The 19,424-nt window shown below is 40.6% G+C and overlaps 1 protein-coding gene across 11 annotated transcripts in view; it reads right to left on the reverse strand.

Moving 5' to 3' along the window:
• Positions 1-253: 253 nt before the first annotated feature.
• Positions 254-19,424, reverse strand: part of NT5C2 (5'-nucleotidase, cytosolic II) — a 122,793-nt gene continuing 103,622 nt past the window's right edge. For 8 of the 11 annotated variants that reach the window (XM_006095914.3, XM_014461902.2, XM_014461901.2 and 5 more), the window contains 14 exons: positions 13,622-13,713; positions 13,431-13,488; positions 12,323-12,416; positions 11,359-11,412; positions 9,252-9,335; positions 7,993-8,034; positions 6,169-6,276; positions 5,844-5,910; positions 5,079-5,249; positions 4,277-4,327; positions 3,747-3,798; positions 3,558-3,618; positions 3,240-3,416; positions 254-1,583 (listed from right to left, as the gene is read on the reverse strand). In XM_006095914.3, coding sequence (XP_006095976.2) covers positions 1,350-1,583; positions 3,240-3,416; positions 3,558-3,618; positions 3,747-3,798; positions 4,277-4,327; positions 5,079-5,249; positions 5,844-5,910; positions 6,169-6,276; positions 7,993-8,034; positions 9,252-9,335; positions 11,359-11,412; positions 12,323-12,416; positions 13,431-13,488; positions 13,622-13,713 — 1,345 coding nt within the window. In that variant the 3' untranslated portion in view covers positions 254-1,349. The remainder of the gene's footprint in view (positions 1,584-3,239; positions 3,417-3,557; positions 3,619-3,746; positions 3,799-4,276; positions 4,328-5,078; positions 5,250-5,843; positions 5,911-6,168; positions 6,277-7,992; positions 8,035-9,251; positions 9,336-11,358; positions 11,413-12,322; positions 12,417-13,430; positions 13,489-13,621; positions 13,714-19,424) is intronic. The other 3 variants (XM_006095918.3, XM_006095915.3, XM_006095912.3) reach the window with 1 other exon arrangement.

The following is a 19,424-nucleotide window of genomic DNA, read 5'->3' on the forward strand; positions in this document are numbered from 1 at the left end:
GCAATATGGCCTTAGCTAAATTACTGTGTTCCCTACTATATGATTTCAAAAAAAGAAAAAAAGCCTTACTTCATAGTCCTGTACCAAAAAAATTTTCCATGAGAAAATTGAGGCCTATTTACATGCTATAATTTTAACCATTAACCATGCTAGATTATATTTTAGGAGAGAGTGTCAAATTGATGTCACTAAGCTAAACCTAAACCCAACAGCTATTATTACAGCTGTGCTACATAAGAGGTCCAAGTCAGTATTAGAAATATTATACTTTATTGAGTTCTAGAGCAACTAATCTACCCTCCCATGTTGACCAACGACATAAGAATGAAAGAAATATATGAAGGATAAAGTAAGAGTCTATACCACTGTACTGGGAGGTAGTTATAATACCCCCTCCCTAGTGTATACAGTAATGATCCATTCTTGTTCAAGACAACAAGAAGTGATTTTGGGGATTCTGAAGTGAATTCATTCACACTGATTGTGCCCTCTGCTTTAGTAGAGTTTTGGCTTACAGAGCCCGTGTTCTATCTTCTACTGCTTGACATTGAAACTCAGCTCCAGAGGAGAGAGAGCTGGAAGTCGGTAGCACAAGCCACACAATATAGACCACACCAGTGAATTTTACTCAGTTATGCTGTAATATAAGAAAGTTCCTCCTTTTCTTTTGGGGGCCTTGTTCCTTTGTCCTCTTTGAGCTAAATTATTTCTATAGATTTGTCCTAGATGAGATTATTTTTTGAAATAACAAAAAAACTTATCATAGAACTGTAGAAATAGACAAAGACTTTTGCCTCAAAATGAAATTGCTGCAGTCCATTCCAGATCAGCCCTACAGCAAGTAGAGAACACAAGGAACCTTGACCTTAACAGAAGGCTACATTTGATCCTGGAAACAATGTATTTCTCCACTGGTATACAACACTATGTAATGCACTGAAAAAGATGGATTTTGGAGTAAGAGCACAATTTGTAACATAACAGCCGTTTTAGATCACCTCTTTCCATCATCTTCCTTGTTCCTCTCTGACACTTAACAGACTGATGATGAAACAAGACAAACAGTGTCACAAGCCACAATGGAGCCATCTTCATGCAATTCAGCCCAGTTTTTACCCTTCCTTTTTTCCAATTCAGACTCCATTACAATTTTAAACCATCTGTAAAGACTGTAGACACACAAAACTAAAACAAGTATCTCCCTATGATTAGAATTATCTTAAGGTCTTCAGAACCTTTTCATGGAGTACCCCCCCCCCTCCCACTAGGACCCAAGCAGGGACATGGTATGCTCCTATGAGTCCTGCTAGAACTTGTTTAATGGTTGTTCAGAGTTTTTGTTTTCTTTCTTATTCTTCCTCTTCCTCCTCTTCATCATCATCTTCATCATGGCAGTGTGTAATTTCCTGGGGGGCCAGTGGGAATAGGTTGGGGGGTTTAATCTCACTAATCGATCGTGTCAACTGGTGCCGCTTGTAGTCAGTATCTTTGAAATCCACTGAAGTACGGTTCCGGGTGGCAAGCGGGGACTCCATCTCATTGATATCTACATGTGTGTGTTCCACTGTTGATTCATGAGGCATCTAGAACAAAGTCAGAGGTTCAGAAAGCAGGTGGAGCTATTTCCCAAATCCTAACACCTGTAGTTCAAAGATGCTTTAATGATTCTATCACAATTCCAGTAAATGCACTGAATCATTAAGAACGTTAAAACATGCACGGTCTTTCTTTTGATTGTTACTTGAAAACTTTTCCACTCCCAACACTGCTTCACCATGTTGGTGCAGAAAGAGTATGTCCATTTCCACAGGCTCCAGCCATCTGAGTGCCATCAATCGACCAGGCAACATTAAATAGGCTGCCAGGTTGGGCTTTTCTAAAGCGTATGACCACCCAGGTTTATCACACAAGTGTAAGTATGAAATGACCCAACAGCAAATGATTTGGGAGCCCAGGCAACTATAACTATCCCATAGCTTATATTTACAGTATTCATCAGCAGATAAATCACTGACTGAGTTCCAATCTACTTCTAAAATGATGTCATGAGCTTTCCACTAGCATTTGGTTGAAGAGGTTTAATGAGCAGCTGCTTGCCTCCTGTGTAAAGAGCCTTTTCTGAACCACAGCCCCACGCTACTGAATACATTGGTGTTCCTTGCTGAGCTAAGGTTGATCTTAGCAGTACAGTTTTTGATGATTATTTGTCCATCTTCCTAAAAGTACTGTTCCACAGTGAGCTGCTACACTTTTTCCCACTCTTCCTAGCTTAGAAACCAGATGAACTCAAAGCTTTCTGCTTGAGTTTGTTTCTTTAAGCCAGGGGTCCTCAAACTTTTTAAACAGGGGGCCAGTTCACTGTCTCTCAGACCGTTGGAGGGCCAGACTATAGTTAAAAAAAAAAACAACAAAAAAAAACTATGAACAAATTCCTATGCACACTGCACATATCTTATTTTGAAGTAAAAAAACAAAACGGGAACAAATACAATATTTGTATTTGCATGTGGCCCGTGGGCCGTAGTTTGAGGACCCCTGCTTTTTAAGCTTTCCTATTTGACTTATTTCACTGGTTAAAAACAAGTTCTACTTCACTGTTTAGTGATCATCACTGCATGAATACAATTCTTAGTAGTGGTCTAGACTACACAGCTTATTCTTTCTTGATCCTCTAGTTCTTATTTTAAAATATCTTCAGTCTCATGTTTATACTTTCCAGCAAAAATTTTAAATGCTACTTTGATTGTATTCACTTAAGTTCCAGGAAAGTGGTGGCAATTTCTCTCACGGACCTGGGAAGCCTCCCGAGCTCCCTAAGAGCTCCTCTCCTCTCCCTCTTTAGGTGGCCATTCAGAGAGATGTCGATCATGGACCAGAGGTCAATCCAGTGTAGGTACTGAAGTGTCTTCCTGGAACTCCCTAAAGCCACCTACCCTCTTCTTTCTCCTCAACCCTCAAAACTGTGCCCAGACCATTTACTATAGCCTGAAACTGGGTAAATGAGAGAAGAGATCCTTATTTTCTTTCTCACAGCAAAATCAGTCCTGAAACATAGTTCAGTATCAGAGCATAGGAATATAAAAACCACATTTCTCATTTAGTGCAACCTACCCTTGGTCTCTGTGCACCTTAGAAAGGAATAATCCAAACTTCTCCGATGTCATCCCACAAAGGTAGTTACAGATCTCTGCCTTAAAAGTATATTAACTAAACAGTAGCTTACAGCTGCATTAACTCACCAAGACGTGGGCAGCTCTGAAGAGGTAGCTGAATGGGTAATACAGCAGGTTGATGAAAGATGCGGCATAGAGATCAGCATAACGCATCACCTGACTGGCAAAGAGGGTCTGCCGGGAGCCACTGCGAAACAAGCTTCCCATCATCCCATAGCACATGTCCATGTCATGAGTTACTTTCTAAATCAAAGAATAAGACTGTCAGCTCATTCAAAAAAGTATCTGTGCACTGGCTCTGTGCCAGTCCCTGTATAAAATGAGAAATATGAAAATCACTTAAACTTTATTTTGCAAGTTTTCTCCCAAATCCCATTTGGATACCTTAATACGTCTCTGGATGGAGCTAATGTCTGGGCGCTCATTGCTGCTGCTGTCAAGGTGCCTGGAGACAAATGAGAAGGCCAGTGAAAATCTCTAGAAAAGACATCTCTCATACCTAGGGGACTCCCAAAAAGGTAGGTAAGTTTTAGGGAAAAAGGAAAACATTTTAGAATTAGGGAAAAAACTTACTTGTAAAGTTCAGCCAAGAAAATATCCAAGCTCTGAAGCTCTTCAAAAAGTGCTTGTTATGGTTTGGAAGGAAAAGGAAAATATTTTAAATAAAATAAAAAGCATCCAGTTTTTAATTACTGCTGAAACTACATTTAAAAAGGTTGCAGATATGACTGAAAAGTAAAGCGATAGGTGAGTGTATAAAATAACTTCCCTGGCCACCTTCAGGAAAACCCACGGCTACGCTGCCTGCAATCTGGTAGCAGATGAACATCAGTATTTCCTAGGCCTTTCTTCTTCTGAATCACTGCTGACCACAACTCTTCCAACTGGATGCTGAGTCTAAGCTTACCAAGTGCCAATTCATACCCCATCTCAGTGTGTCAGCAAAGCAAGTCTTAACAGAGAATGAGACAACTTGTCCATAGTTACAAGTCTAGGAAACAGGGCCAAGCCCACTAGATTTCTAAAACTTCCTAGGTGGGGAGTTGAAAATGTGGGTGAAAGGCTAGCAGAAAATTCCACTGATAAGTACAAACAATACCAACCAACAGCCAGCACCTGCTGCATGCTGCCTCTGTGTTCCAGCTTTTCTCCACCTGGGTTCCCCAAAGAGAATTAAGCCTTAATGTAATAATTGTATAGAACAAATTTTCTTTATCTGCCATCTTTGGGAAAATGGAGTCATTTTCTCTGTTCTCTGTTTCAGATGAGGCGCCCTGGTTGAGAAGGGTTGTTACTTGTATCTTCTTTATACACACCTTACCTCAGTTGAGCCTCATCAGCTTTATGAGGTAGGTATTACTACCCACATTTTCACACTTGAGGAAACGAAGGGAGAGGGTGTCTCAGTGACTTGCCTAAGGGCATGCAGGCATTACCTTTACCTAAATCCACAGCATAGCTCAGTTCAGAGAATGGAATTTGGCCCCATTCTCTACTTCTCAGAAGAGCAAATAAATATCAGGAGGTGATTAACACTCAGAGCAGTCAATGCCCCAGAGTCACAGACATGAGCTGGTAGCAGAGAGACTGGACTAGTAGCATGGTTGGACAAACGGGGGACTACAGAGCAGAGTGGAGTTCCCACATTAGCTGCTATTGTAACAGAACTCAGGGAATAACATTTTATACTTAAAATTGAAAGGATTCAAGAAGAAAGCTGAACAAGATAACCTCTTTTATTTCCTCCAATTCTGGACTTCTGTGAAATACTGGGCTGTCTGGGAAAGAGTTATGCAAATATCAGGGCCTATCTTTTGGACCCCCTGCATACAAAGTAGTGGTTCACAGCTGGCCATTTTATATAAACTATATGAAAGATTTATAAACTAAGAAATGGCTCCTTACAACTCTTATCAGTCCAGACATGAAGCTCCTGTGCAAGTTCAGGAATCACCAAAAAAGTTCGCCACCCTTGCCGTTTCTTTGATTTCAAAATGTCCCCAAAAATGTGATCTCCAATATACAAAATGTCCTTGCCCTTGGCTCCCAACAGATCACAGATTGTATCAGATGAACCTGAAACAATAAACAAAGAAAAAAATGTCCCCATATTAAAAAAGAAAACAGCATTCTCAGTACCGTAACGATTAAATACTGTGATTTTTTTTCTTACAATTATGTGAGGAACACACTAGAAAAAGGGCTCACCTTCCTTAAAGTCAAAGACCCACAATTTATCTTTTTCTCATTTTTTAAATTGCCTCCTACATGTCTCAGCATTAGTATTGACTATAACTCTCAAAAGTACCACCTCTTTTTCTCATCATAGATCTGCTATTAAGTTTATCACTCCAACAAAATATGTATTTGTGTCCATAGGGGCTCCTTGAGGACTACCCCCAAATGATTCCAAGACACTGAGAAAAAGCCTCAAATAAGTAAAAGAAAGATTGGGTGAAAAATCAAAGATTCATTAGAACATACTAACAACTTCTCAAACCCATTCTCCCTGACTCCTATTGCATTAGTAGAGGACTGAAGTATTTACTTTCAGTAGATGAGATCTTCAGGGAACTAAAGGGAACATGTGCCACTATGCTAGGAGGACATCAATGCTTTCAGGGTGAGGTCTGAGCAGAGACGCACACTAAAGGGAAGTCTGCAACTCACCTCCTGAGTAGACAATACCATGTTGTAAGGGGCCTGTGTAGGTACCAATTTTCAGCTTGCCAGTTTTCTGTGAGAAGAGAATATGGACTTTGTAATACTTTATCATTCTATCCTAATCTCAATCCAAAAGGCTACTTGGCTAGACAAACAAATGAAAGACACTTTTGAATTATTCGGCTACCTCAATTAAAACCAAGACTTAGAATAATTTCAAAAGAGAGATACAGCTAAGTAGATAAAAATACCTGTTTCCTTAGGGAGAGTGGGAGTGGGGGAAGGAGAAACACGAAGGACAATGTGCAGACAGAACATCCTCTCAACTTACAGTATCCACCTGACGCAGTACTGTGCCTTCTCCAAAAAAGAGTGGTTTCCGTGCATCCACCAAGATCAGGTCAAAGTAGGACTGCCATGGTCGATGGGAACTCCCAGGCTGATGAAGCAGGAACAGCAGAAGCTGAAACATCGCTCCTACCCTTAAGGCACTAATATTTAATCTCACTCAGATGCAAGGAATGTAGAAATACTAAGTATAAGCAGAAGATCCCACTGTTTTATTAAAAACATTGTGTCTTATAAGTCATATCCTTTTGGAAGCAGGCAAGGTGAAAATATAAGTGAACGACTAATAATCTCTACATTTTAAATCATTTCATCTACTTATATTAACCCTTTGCACTCCGAACCATTCTGGACATTGGCTACCAGCTACTCGACGCTACTTTGCGGCGGAAACGTGCATTTACAGACCCTCGTATTATTTAGTATAATTTTGGAACCAAGTAACATATTATAATGATATTGGACTTATATGAATTGGGTGACATCGAGGAATGTATATTTGCAAAAAAACCAATATTTTATTGTTTATAATTTTGTACAGTATAAGTTTTGTAACACTCCCCAATATGCATTGCAGGCTGATTAGTGCATGTTTGACAGTAATAAGTGGTTTGACGCCTGCCACCAGGTGTTTTCCTGTTAGAACACACAATGCAGTCCCGTTTTCTTTGTCCCACATCGGGAATATGTAGTTTATTGTTTAATCCGACACAAAACCCGCTGACATTTCTTGTATATATCTTAGTAATTTTACGATATTTTGATTTAATTTCTTGTGCCATTTCAAGATAAAACTTCAGGGAAACATGCATGTCTCAAAAAGTTGCGTTGAAATAACTCAATTCCCCGTAATCACTAATAAACTGCAATGTCCCCTGAGAGGGGACATCCGAGTGATATGCTAGAATTCCGATGTCCCCTGAGAGGGGACAGCGGAGTGCAAAGGGTTAAATTTCTGTGAAATAAGTTAATATGTAAATGTGCTCACACTCAAAAGGAGGCTCAAGGGGGCTAAAAAGAGATGCAGATCAATACCCAAGAGACAAATTAAGGGAGAGGCAGATAAGCCTTGGAACTGAAGTATACAAGCTAGCATGGAACTATTAGGAAATTTTACTGGGTATGACTTCAGAATGATGGCTCGAAGTGCACACTGGCAAAGGCCAACCTACTGCAGGCCAACCACAGCACTAATGTAAAAGTTATGCCCATCAACATGATTTCCATCCTCAAACAACCTTTTAAGGTCAAGCTGAAGAGCACTGCCTTTGGGTGATCTCAAAATAGGGATTTACTGATATTTATTTTTTTTTAAAAGCTAGAATTAAAATAGCACGGCACAAGTATATGATTAACTTGCCATGAAGAGTCCTTAAATCTAAGTGCAGCCATACTGCAGAAATAAAGACACCTCTGCTTAAATATCAAGGCTAACTGTTCCCTTGGCACAAAACTCATCAATAAATAAGCAAAATCTAAAAGTTGTCAAGAATATACACATTTTCTGTTTCTTTCAATCAGTTATCTTCCTCAACCTGAAAAACCCAAACTTAACTCTGCATAGAAGTTCTTGGGCATAAAATTACTCTGCTACCATCCTACTAAATGCCATATGAATATCTCTTTTATTTCTGTCTACTAAGTTTTCAAGTTGCTATCGACTTTAAATAATATACCAGCACCTGCATGACTTCTAATGTTAATGAAGATTTCTGAATGGGTCCTGACCAATTCCTTAACATCAATATTCCAGGCTGATTAAATGCATTATTACTAAAGCAATGGTCTAATAATTTACATATAGTACCTTGGGGCCATGTGGGAAATCAAACAGGTAAGTCATAATTTTCTGGGGGGAAAAAACAAAACAGAAAAACACCAACATAAGGTCCATATACCACTTCTACAAAAGATATAAAACACTATTAAAAAAACATACACAAGTTTTTCATAAAAATGTCTTTTTCAATATAGGATTTATCACATTCTCATTTCCTCTAAAGTTTATGAAATCATGGCTATGAAAGCCAGAAATTAATGCTTCTCATAACAAACATACAGAAGCTTCTGACATTCTGAGTAGGGCATCATATTCTTCTAGGACCGTGGTCGGCAAACCGCGGCTCGCGAGCCACATTCGGCTCTTTGGCCCCCTGAGTGTGGCTCTTCCACAAAATACCACGTGCGGGCACGCACGTACAGTGCGACTGAAACTTCGTGGCCCATGCGCAGAAGTCGGTATTTTGTGGAAGAGCCGGTATTTTGTGGAAGAGCCATACTCAAGGGGCCAAAGAGCCACATGTGGCTCTCAAGCCAGGGTTTGCCGAGCCGCAGTTTGCCAACCACTGTTCTAGGAGATAATGATGTACAGATTCATCCATATATCCCTACCTAATTCTAGTGGACTGAAACCCATTTTTGGAGGTTAGGGTCTTCTGAGGTAAGAGCATAGAGAAAACTAATGACTCACAGTCTTGCTTATTCCAAACCATCAGATTTCTAAGACAAGATTTTACATGAAGAATTGGGAAATACTGAGCTTTTTGCTAGTACCATGAACTTGTAACTGTCTTAGCAAAAGTAAGACGAGGAGTTAAATTGGCTATTCTATATGCTTTAATCTGGCAAAAAGCACTTAAGCAGTGGTAACTTCTGATGGCTAAAAATAAAAACATCTTCGCACCATCTATTGCTGTCGGCTCCAAACAACAGGGAGGAGGGCATGTGCTCATGTGCAATACAGGAAGCGAGTGACTTAAGTTTATATAAATGATGTGCCTAAGAGACATAGAAGCCATTTTGATCAGCACAAGTGTTTTGAATAAACCCAAATTAAAACATTCAAGTAGCCAACTGTAATTAAGGGAAACAGTCAAAAGAAATTAGAAAAATTTGAGAATCACTGATGTAGCTCTTATGGTATATATGTTTGCTCTTTTCACTGCTTTTAAAATGAAGTGGCAAAAACTACCCTTAATAAACTATTATCCTCCTTGTTATCTTCAGTTCTTTAGGCCAAAATAATTCCTCTGTATAAACAAACAAATATGAATATTAAGTACTTACATCTGTATATTTATAGTCACTGTTGGTGGCAAGAAATACTTTCCCTACTTCCTTCATCCGGCTCAGAAGCAAAGGCAATTTTCCCTGAAATGTAATATAATGATGAGTGAAACAGTAAACCCAAATACATATTCATTTACTGTGGAATAGTCACATACTGGACTTTTGTCCACTGAAATAAGAACAGGGGATTCCCTTTAAGGGTTGGTTAGATGGCTTCAGATTGTTGCATTGAGAAAGACCACATTATCAATCACTATGCATAAATTAAGTATTAACATATATAATATACATGGTGTATATAATATATAGATTTTATATATAAAACTAGAGGCCCGGTGCATGAAATTTGTGCACAGGTGGTGTCCCTAGGCCTGGTCAGCAATCAGGGCCATCTTGCCCAGTCCTGGCCAGGGCCTGCTGGATGGGGTGAGGGACTGTGGGAGGTTGGCTATGGGAGCGCACTGACCACCAGGGGGCAGCTCCTGCCTTAAGCATCTGCCCCCTGGTGGTCAGTGCGCATCATAGCGACAGGTCAAACGGTCGTTACGGTCACTAAGGCTTTTATATATATAGAAGATAGGTGATACATATAGATAGATGATACATATAAATAATAAATAATTATATGCTTCTTAAAAACATCTCTCTACCTTCCCCATGTCTGCCTCAGGAAAGAGTTTAAATTACTTTGTAATCTTAGTATGTGAATTAGATATGTTAGAGATCAGGAGAAGCTGATTTTAAATAGCAAAATCCTCTACATGGAGATTTAGCTTCATTGTATATACTTTCATTAAAAAAAAAAAAAAAAACGCCCTAACCGGTTTGGTTCAGTGGATAGAGCGTCAGCCTGCGGACTCAAGGGTCCCAGGTTCGATTCCGGTCAAGGGCATGTACCTTGGTTGCGGGCACATCCCCAGTAGGGAGTGTGCAAGAGGCAGCTGATCAATGTTTCTCTCTCATCGATGTTTCTAACTCTCTATCCCTCTCCCTTCCTCTCTGTAAAAAATCAGTAAAATATATTTAAAAACAACAACAACAAAAAAAACACATCACCTTGTATAATTGAATGACATGTGCAGGATACAATCTAGAAATGCCTAGACTCACCTACAGAAACATAAGTTAATTCTAACTCCTCATAACCAGAAAGAACAGCAGATTTCCCTTCTCTCACAGTAAATAGGTCCCTTTACTCAAGTTCTCCTGGACCTTTCCTGAACCCCTCAGCATTCTTTTTGAAACAAGGATTAGGGTGGGAGTGGGGAGGAAACAGGAAGTACAAAGACAAAACAGTAAGTAATCTTTACCAAAATACTTTGAGAAAATAATGCATTACACTACTTTTCCTCTGTAAGAAAAAGAAGTGTGTGTGTTTACTTTTAATTTTGAAATAATTTCAGACTTAAAGTTGTGAAAATAGTAGAGAACCCTATTCTTCATCCAGCTTCCCTTAATATTAACATTGTACATAACCACAATTACCAAAACTAAGAAATTAACTAACACAGTACTATTAAATAAACTACAGATTTTTCTGAATTTTATTAGGTTTTCCTCTAATGTCTTTTTAGATATTTTTAAAGCTTTCCCTATTATTTCCTGTTGATAGGCTAAAGATAATTTAAATGAGTTACTTTGTACATTGTTTAGATGGTGTAGCACAGTGGCTATGATTTGGGTTACTACTTATTAGCTGTATGAACTTGGCCAAATTATTTAATCCCTTTATTCCTTAATTTCTTCATCTGTTCCTATACAACAGAGGTAACAATGCCTAATTCATGGCTATACAGAATATTAAGCAGGATAATGCATGTAATCACTCACTCAGCACACTGATGTGCACACAGTAACCTCTATAGCTGCTATCACAATTAGAGCTATAAAAACAAATGGAATACTAGGTCTTCTTAATTATCAACAAATAGGAAAAACTGTACTAAAATATATGCTCTGGCTGAAAACTCTTGGTAATTACACTTGGCATATATTATAACAAGGAAATACATACCTTCCCCTTGTACATTTCATTATAAATAGACTTATTAATTTCCCTAATAGGTAAAATAAGCTATCATGTAGATTTCCCTTTATTACTTACATCTTTGACTACATACTTCTCAAGATTTTCAACTGTCTTTTCCTTAAGGGAGCCCTAGGGGAAAAAAAAAAGAAATAAGAACAAAATCAGTCTTTAACAGTTTATAAGACAAATTATGTCTACTATCAACCGAGATGCATCATTTAAGTATTACCAAAATGGAAAAGCAGACACATTGGAGAAGACAGGATAAAGTAGCAGATGTGATTTGCTCCAACTCTACTTCCAAAATGTATTTAAAATATAAAATTATTTTTATTTTAACCTAGACATCAAAAACCATTTCATATTTTATTCGGTACAATTTATAGTAAATGTTAATATATTTGTTAACCTCTAGAGTGCCAGGGAGCGCGATCGCGCCCCAAAAGTGCCAGGAGCGCTATTGCGCTCCTCCTGCAGTGTCACTATTAGATGCTAGTAGTTCACTCTTTATTGACAGATGGCACCAAGTGCAGATTAGTTATGATGCCGAATATTTGTAGTTCTAAAATTAACCACTTGGCATTTATCTGCCTAATTTTCATAATTTTTTTCCTAAACTGCTGTAAAATCAGCAAAAATGCCTTGGCAATTTTAGCATAGTTCCTAGGATATTGGTTGGCACTCAAAGGGTTAAGGTTATCAGTCAAGTATTTGGGGGGGGGGGGGAAAGGACCATAATTATCCTCATAGGATACAGTAAGTATAATATTAACACTAAAATCTCTTCTAAATGTATTTGTAAAATAAGATATCGAAACCAAACACAATCTGAAAGCAGGACAATCAAGAACAAAAGTATTAAAGTCTTATAAAGAGCTATCACTAGGGGGCAAATCTGTTTTGTGGGGGTTTTGTGTGTGTGTGTTGTTGTTTTTTTTAAAGAGGAAAAACTCAGTTCTATTTGCACCTAGAAAGTTAATGTCAGACAATATCAAACACAGGCCAAGAGTGAGCAGGTAAAGCAGCAGCTCCTAGGTACCTTGTAATGAACCCAGTCAACAGCATCCCTTACATCCTGGAACATACTCCGGTAAGACATGAAGAGGTCCCCATCTTTAAATCCTGTTTCACAGCTACAGAGAGATGAAAAGAACATGACAGGGAATCCAAAGGAGGGTAAATAAAATATCACACATTACCCAGGGACCCAAAGGTTCCATTATCACATGGATAATGGCACTGGCTAATTAGGAAAATAATTACTCCCTAATGAAAATTCATCTGACCACCAGAGATGACTATAGTGTTCAATGGAATACAATAACTGTAAATAAATACAAAGTGATAGAATATACTGAGTGGAAGCTAAAAGGCCAGTTTCAAAAACATCAAGTTCCTTTATTAATCACTTTTAAGAAACAGGTTCCATCAAAAAAACATTTAAAACTTAAAGTTGGTAATTTAGGTTCTCTCTACCCTGACTTTTCTAACATCTCTAGATACAAAGGTATTGCCTATTTTCTATTTAGCACTCTACCAAATTCAGTGCCTTGAAGTGAGTGGGTAAGGCCTAGAAAGGATAAGGAAGTTAGCAAACTCTAGCACATATAGCTGAACTTTCAGCAGTGGTTATGCAAATTCCTAAAAAGGATAAGGTAACTTGTTCAAGACTTAAGCAAAATTTTACTTCAGGGAGGATAAACAGTATTTATTCCTCAATCAAATCTTGCTGGGCCTGGGAATGAAATTAAATTACCATCCTGAATGGCTCCTGGGTAGCTGCTGTGAAATGAGTAGGGGGGTTTTAGTGTAATTCTGCTTGACAGATAATCATCACACAAACCTCCCACTCAGTTGTCACAATTAGCACCTCTGCTGGCCGTCTTCATTCCCAGGAGAAGCCAATCAGAAGTGGTCCCTTCCAAACATGGCTGCAGCACACTGGCAAGAAGAGGGGCCGAGTGGGAGGTGAGAGCCTGCATGGAGCTGCTGGTGCCGTCCCATCTCTCAGGCTGGCAATGAGGCATCTCTCACTAGCACTAAATTCACTTCAGAAAAGCAGAAAAGACCTACAATGGCCAGTTCTCTAAAACCCTGTACATTAATTTTTAAAAAATCAATTGGAAAAAATTATAGCACATACATACCTGGTATATCTGGGACAATTAGTAAAAAAATCTACTAGGCAGGCCAACAGGTAGGTCTCTGAAAAATGAAGAATAGATATTCGTAAGTTTTAGGTGAGAAAATTCAAACTTATTTTATCTCCCTTGAGCAAAGACAAATAATCATGGAAAGAAGAGAAAGCATCAGTTATATAAGCATAGAATGAATCTACCTGGTAGGTTGAATAATGTATTCAGAATGTAAAATCTTTCAGTGTCATCTCGTTGGATAAATTTATTTGGATACTGCTCTCTAGTTTCTGGTCTGAAAGAAAAAAAAATTTAATTAACTGGTACTCAAAACTAACATTATAAAAACTATGAGAAATATTCATCATTCAAAAATCATTCAAGCCTGGTCAGTGTAGCTCAGTGGTTGGTTCCCGGTCAGGGCACATCCCCTAGTTGCAGGTTCAATCTCCAGTGGGGGGCATGCAGGGAGGCAGCTGATCCATGATTCTCTCTCATCATTGAAGTTTCCCTCTCTTCTCTCTGTTCCTTTCTAAAGTTAATAAAAATTTAAAAACTCATTCAAATACTTATAAGGCAGACTTCCAAATATTACACATAAAGATGGACAAGCTCGGGTTGCAGCCCTAAAAAGTTTTCGATCTGGCCTTCGCTGGTGTGGCTCAGTTGGTTGGAGCATCGTCCTGTGCACTAGAACAGCGGTTGCCAACTGGTGGTCTGTGGGTCCGTGAGGTCAAAAAGGTTGGCAACCGCTGGTTTAAGGAAACCTTTGGAGCAGCGGTAGCCAACTGGTGGTCCGTAAGGTCCGAAAGGTTGGCGACTGCTGCACTAGAAGGTCACAGGTTGGGTTCCCAGTCAAGGCACATACCTAGGTTGATCCCTGGTTGGGGCACGTACAGGAAGCAACCGATTGATGTACTAGTATCTCTCTCACACTGATGTATAACTTTCTCAAATGAGTATTTTTCTCTCTCCTTTTTCCCCTCTCTAAAATAAATTTCTAAAAAAGTTGTCAGTCTGTTAAGGGACATTTATAACAAGGTAAAAAATCACAAGAAAGGTGCAAAGAGCTATGAGAAAACTGAGGAAGGGGAGACCATTTCAACTTAAGAGATTGAGAAAAGTAAATGTGGGAGTGAGGAGAGAAAAATCTAGGAAGGATTCATGAAAGGGTTGGCATATGAGCTGATCCTTACAGGCTACGCAGACCAATTTAGAAACTAGTCCAATTTGAGTAGAGAAGGGGGAGCAGAGAAAAATAAAACTAGAAAGATAAAATGAGGCAGATTATGCTATTGTTCTTAACTTCCTTCAAGTCCAGAGTGCCACTCACAGTGTTTAAGCAGAGGGATAAAATCAGCAGAGCTAAATTGTAAAAATATGAAATCAGTTGGTCTTAGGATAAAATGGGGAAAAAAATGTGCTATGTTGCAAAAATGACTACAAATTCTTCCTATCCTATCTAATAATAGACAAACATGGTAATTAACCATACCTCTGACACGCTTCCCATTGGCTAATCAGGGCGATATGCAAATTAACTGCCAACCAAGATGGCGGCCGGCAGCCAGGCAGCTGAAGCGAACAGGAGGCTTGCTTGCTCCAGTGATGGAGGAAGCCAAGGTTCCCCGCCTGCCGCTGCCGGCCTCTGAGCTGCACTCTAAGCAACTATGTTGCAATTATAGAAGCTAAACAATCCCCAGAAATCTGCTTTCGGCCAGCCAGGCCTCAGGGCTGGAGTTGCAACAGTGGTTCAATTATAGAAGCTAACCAAAGCCCAGATACCTGCTTTCAGCAGCTGAGGTCTCAGAGCTGGAGCCAAGCCTCAGAGCTAAAGCCGGCTCTCAGCTCCAGTGACAGCCATAGAAGGTAAATAAATCCCAGAATAAAAAAGAAAAAAAAAAGAAAAAAAGAAGAGGTTGGGAGCTTCAGTCACCCGCCAGCCTGAAAACGGCCCTCAGCCCCTCACCCAGACTGGCCAGGCACCCCAGTGGGGACCCCCACCCTGAAGGGGGTATGACCAGCTGCAAACAGCCATCATCCCCTCATCCAGGCTGGCCAGGCACCCAAGCGGGACCCCCACCCTGATCCGGGACACCCTTCAGGGCAAACCAGCTGGCTCCCACCCGTGCACCAGGCCTCTATCCTATATAGTAAAAGGGTAATATGCAAACTGACCCTAACAGCAGAAGGATTGGGAATGACTGGTCACTATGACACACACTGACCACCAGGGGGCAGATGCTCAATGCAGGAGCTGCCCTCTGGTGGTCAGGGCGCTCTCACATGGGAGGAGCTCTGCTCAGCCACAAGCCAGGCTGATGGCTGCCAGTACAGCGGTGGTGGTGGGAGCCTCTCCTGCCTCCTCAGCAGTGCTAAGGATGTCCGACTGCAGTTTAGGCCTGCTCCCCGCTGGCAAGTGGACATCCCCCGAGGGCTGCTGGGCTGCCAGAGGGATGTCTGATTGCCATCTTAGGCCCAATCTCCCGGGGATCGGGCCTAAGCCAGCAGGTGGTCATCCCCTGAGGGGTCCCAGACTGCGAGAGGGCACAGGCGGGGCTGAGGGATCCCCCCCACCCCCCCTACCCCCGAGTGCACCAATTTTTATGCATCGGGCCTCTAGTCTCTTTATAATATGACTTTGCAGTTCCTCCTATTATGAGACTCCATCCTTGAACAGCAATAAATGGGATCCAAACAGACTTCAAAAACATTTGTGCATTAGGGCTTGCCTACTCTTGCTGCTCTTGGAACTCTGAGACTACTATGTGAATGAGAGTGAGATAGCCTGCTGGATGATAAAAGGCTACATGCAGAAACGAGGCACCCCAGCCGACAGTCTGCCAACTGCCAGACATGTGAGTGAGGCTATTTCAGATAGAAAAGTCATTCAAATAGTCTAATGGCTACATGTAAGGCAGACTTCCAAATATTACACATGAAGATGAACAAGCTCAGGTTGCAGCCTAAACAAGTTTTCAATCTGGCCCTGGCTGGTGTGATTCGGATGGAGCGTTGTCCTGTGCACCAGAAGGCCGTGGGTTCAGTTCCTCAGATCAGCTGAGGAACCCCGGAATCATCCAGCTAACTCTCAGAATTTTGAGCTAAATAAAATGGTCATTGTTTAAGCTACTAAGTTCTGAAGTAATTTATTATGCAACAAAAGCTAACTGACACAGGAAGAACTATGAAATCAGTTAAGTGGTTATTGCAGTAGCCTAGATGAGAGCAGTAGGCGCTTATGATGGCAAAGGAAATTAAAGGGAAGAATGTATTCAAGAGAGATTGTCAAAGTAAAATGAACAAGACCAGGCATCTGATTGGATGTGGCAGATGAGGGACATAAAAATCAAAGGTAATGATGTTCAAATAAATAAATAAATAAATAAATTTTTAAAAAGAAAGAAAAAATAAGGCAACAACGAAAGATAATGATGTTCACATTAAGGTGTCTCTCAGAGGGTAGTGAGAATTAGATATGAGAATTAGATATGAAGTAGATGTAAGAGGAGTTTTATTTTGGATACAGTAAGCTCAAAGTAAACATTTTTACCAAAAATTAGAAACAAACATCAAAAACTTAAAACAGAGATTCAAACTTGAGAGATAACATCTATGCATACGTAGTAGGTGAAGTCATGAAGACTGTTATCCAGTAGAGGAGGCCACTTAAGAGCACCAAAAAGAGAAGACTGAGAATATATTCATGGAGAACATTTAGGGTTCAAAAGAAAGAAGCCAGTGAAAACAGAAATTATTAGAGACGCATGAGAACCTTGGAGAGTGAAATGAAACACTGCAAGAAGAGGAAAGAGATGGTATTAATAAAAATATTACAGAGGGGAGAAACCAAGATGGCGGCATAGGTAAACACCGGAAATTGCTGCCTCGCACAACCACTTTAAAAATACAACTAAAAGACAAAACGGACATCATCCAGAACCACAGGAAGGCTGGCTGAGTGGAAATTCTACAACTAGAAGGAAAGAGAAAAGCACACTGAGACTCAGAGGAGGTGCGGAAGTAAAGTGCAGAGGTACGAAGGCGCACATGGAAAGGGCTGGCAACTGAGGACGCGGTTGTCTTTTTCAATCGGGAGGGAGTCTCAAGCTCCCGACGGCCCTGACTCCAGTTCCGGGCGAGTCTCTGGGGACCCAGACTCATACGGGGAGAAACTGGACTGTCTGGCAGCGGGCGGAACTCAAGGGTGGCTTTCTTTCAGAGGTGCTTGCAGCGATTAACTGGGCACTGAGACTCGGGGCCTCTTAGGGCAGGGCTGAGGAGCAGCCATAGCTGCTTGCTCCGCCCTGTTGTTCCCCTGAGACCCCGCCCCACCCAAGCTATGCGCAGAGGCTTTTGCATATGAAATGCCTGGCCCTTGGCAATCTGAAAATTACCTAACAAACTGCAGCTGGGTCAGAGAGACCCAGAACTTCCAAAAGAAGGCCCAAGGCCCCACAGCAGCTTGCATTGCTTCACAGCTGGGCCTCATCTGGGCACCTCCAAACCCCAAACAAAGAAGAGGAATCTGCAGATTTCTCCATAGCTCCTGCTGGGTAGCCTCAGGCAGAGGCTAAATTAGCACCTCCTTAGAAATCCAAGAGCCAGTGTACCCGGTGGTCAGAGTGGGACCATCCAGATTACAACTCCTCAGATCCATAAGGGACACACTCAGGGGGCAGACTCAGTGAGCACCAAAGCCCCACTGAAGCAAGTCTTGCCCCAGAAGGGTGTCTCCAGCACAGAAGTTCTCCCACTGCAGACACAGCTGATTCTCACAGACAATTGGCCTGGAGGTCAATTCCTCCCAGTGATACCTACAACAATCAAGGCTTAACTACAACAAGACTGTGTACACAGCCCACAAAGGGGTTCACCAAGAGTGTCCACTTCAGGTAATTGGGGAGGCTGAGCCACTGGGCCCTATAGGACACCTAGAACAGAAAGCCACTCTATCAACACAGGGAAGCATAAAAAATGCGGAGACAAAGGAACAGGTCACAAATGACAGAAATGGAGGAAAGCAAACTACAGGATATAGAGTTTAAAACCACACTTATAAGGTTTTTCAAGAATTTTCTAGAAACCGCCGATAAATTTAGTGAGACCCTCAAGAAATCTAGTGAGACCCTTGAGGTTATGAAAAAGGACCAACTAGAAATTAAGCATACACTGACTGAAATAAAGAATATTATACAGAGTTCCAACAGCAGACTAGAGGATCACAAGAATCAAGTCAAAGATTTGAAATATGAAGAAGCAAAAGACACCCAACTGGAAAAACAAAAAGAAAAAAGAATCCAAAAATATGAAGATAGTGTAAGGAGCCTCTGGGACAACTTCAAGCGTACCAACATCCGAATTATGGGGGTGCCAGAAGAAGCGAGAGAGCAAGATATTGATAACCTATTGGAAGAAATAATGACAGAAAACTTCCCCTACCTGGTGAAAGAAATAGACTTACAAGTCCAGGAAGCGCAGAGAACCCCAAACAAAAGGAATCCAAAGAGGACCACACCAAGACACATCATAATTAAAATGCCAAGAGCAAAAGACAAAGAGAGAATCTTAAAAACAGCAAGAGAAAAACAGTCAGTTACCTACAAGGGACTACCCATATGACTGTCAGCTGATTTCTCAACAGAAACTATGCAGGCCAGAAGGGAGTGGCAAGAAATATTCAAAGTGATGAATAGCAAGAACCTACAACCAAGATTACTTTACCCAGCAAAGCTATCATTCAGAATTGAAGGTCAGATAAAGAGCTTCACAGATAAGAAAAAGCTAAAGGAGTTCATCACCACCAAACCAGTATTATATGAAATGCTGAAAGGTATCCTTTAAGAAGAGGAAGAAGGTAAAGATACAAATTATGAACAACAAATACACATCTATCAACAAGTGAATCTAAAAATCAAGTGAATAAATAATCTGATGAACAGAATAAAATGGTGAATATAATAGAATCAGGGGCATAGAAAGGGAGCGGACTGACTATTCTGGGGG

This window comes from Myotis lucifugus, unplaced genomic scaffold (genome assembly GCF_000147115.1).
Source record: "Myotis lucifugus unplaced genomic scaffold, Myoluc2.0 scaffold_162, whole genome shotgun sequence".
Classification (NCBI taxonomy): domain Eukaryota; kingdom Metazoa; phylum Chordata; class Mammalia; order Chiroptera; family Vespertilionidae; genus Myotis; species Myotis lucifugus.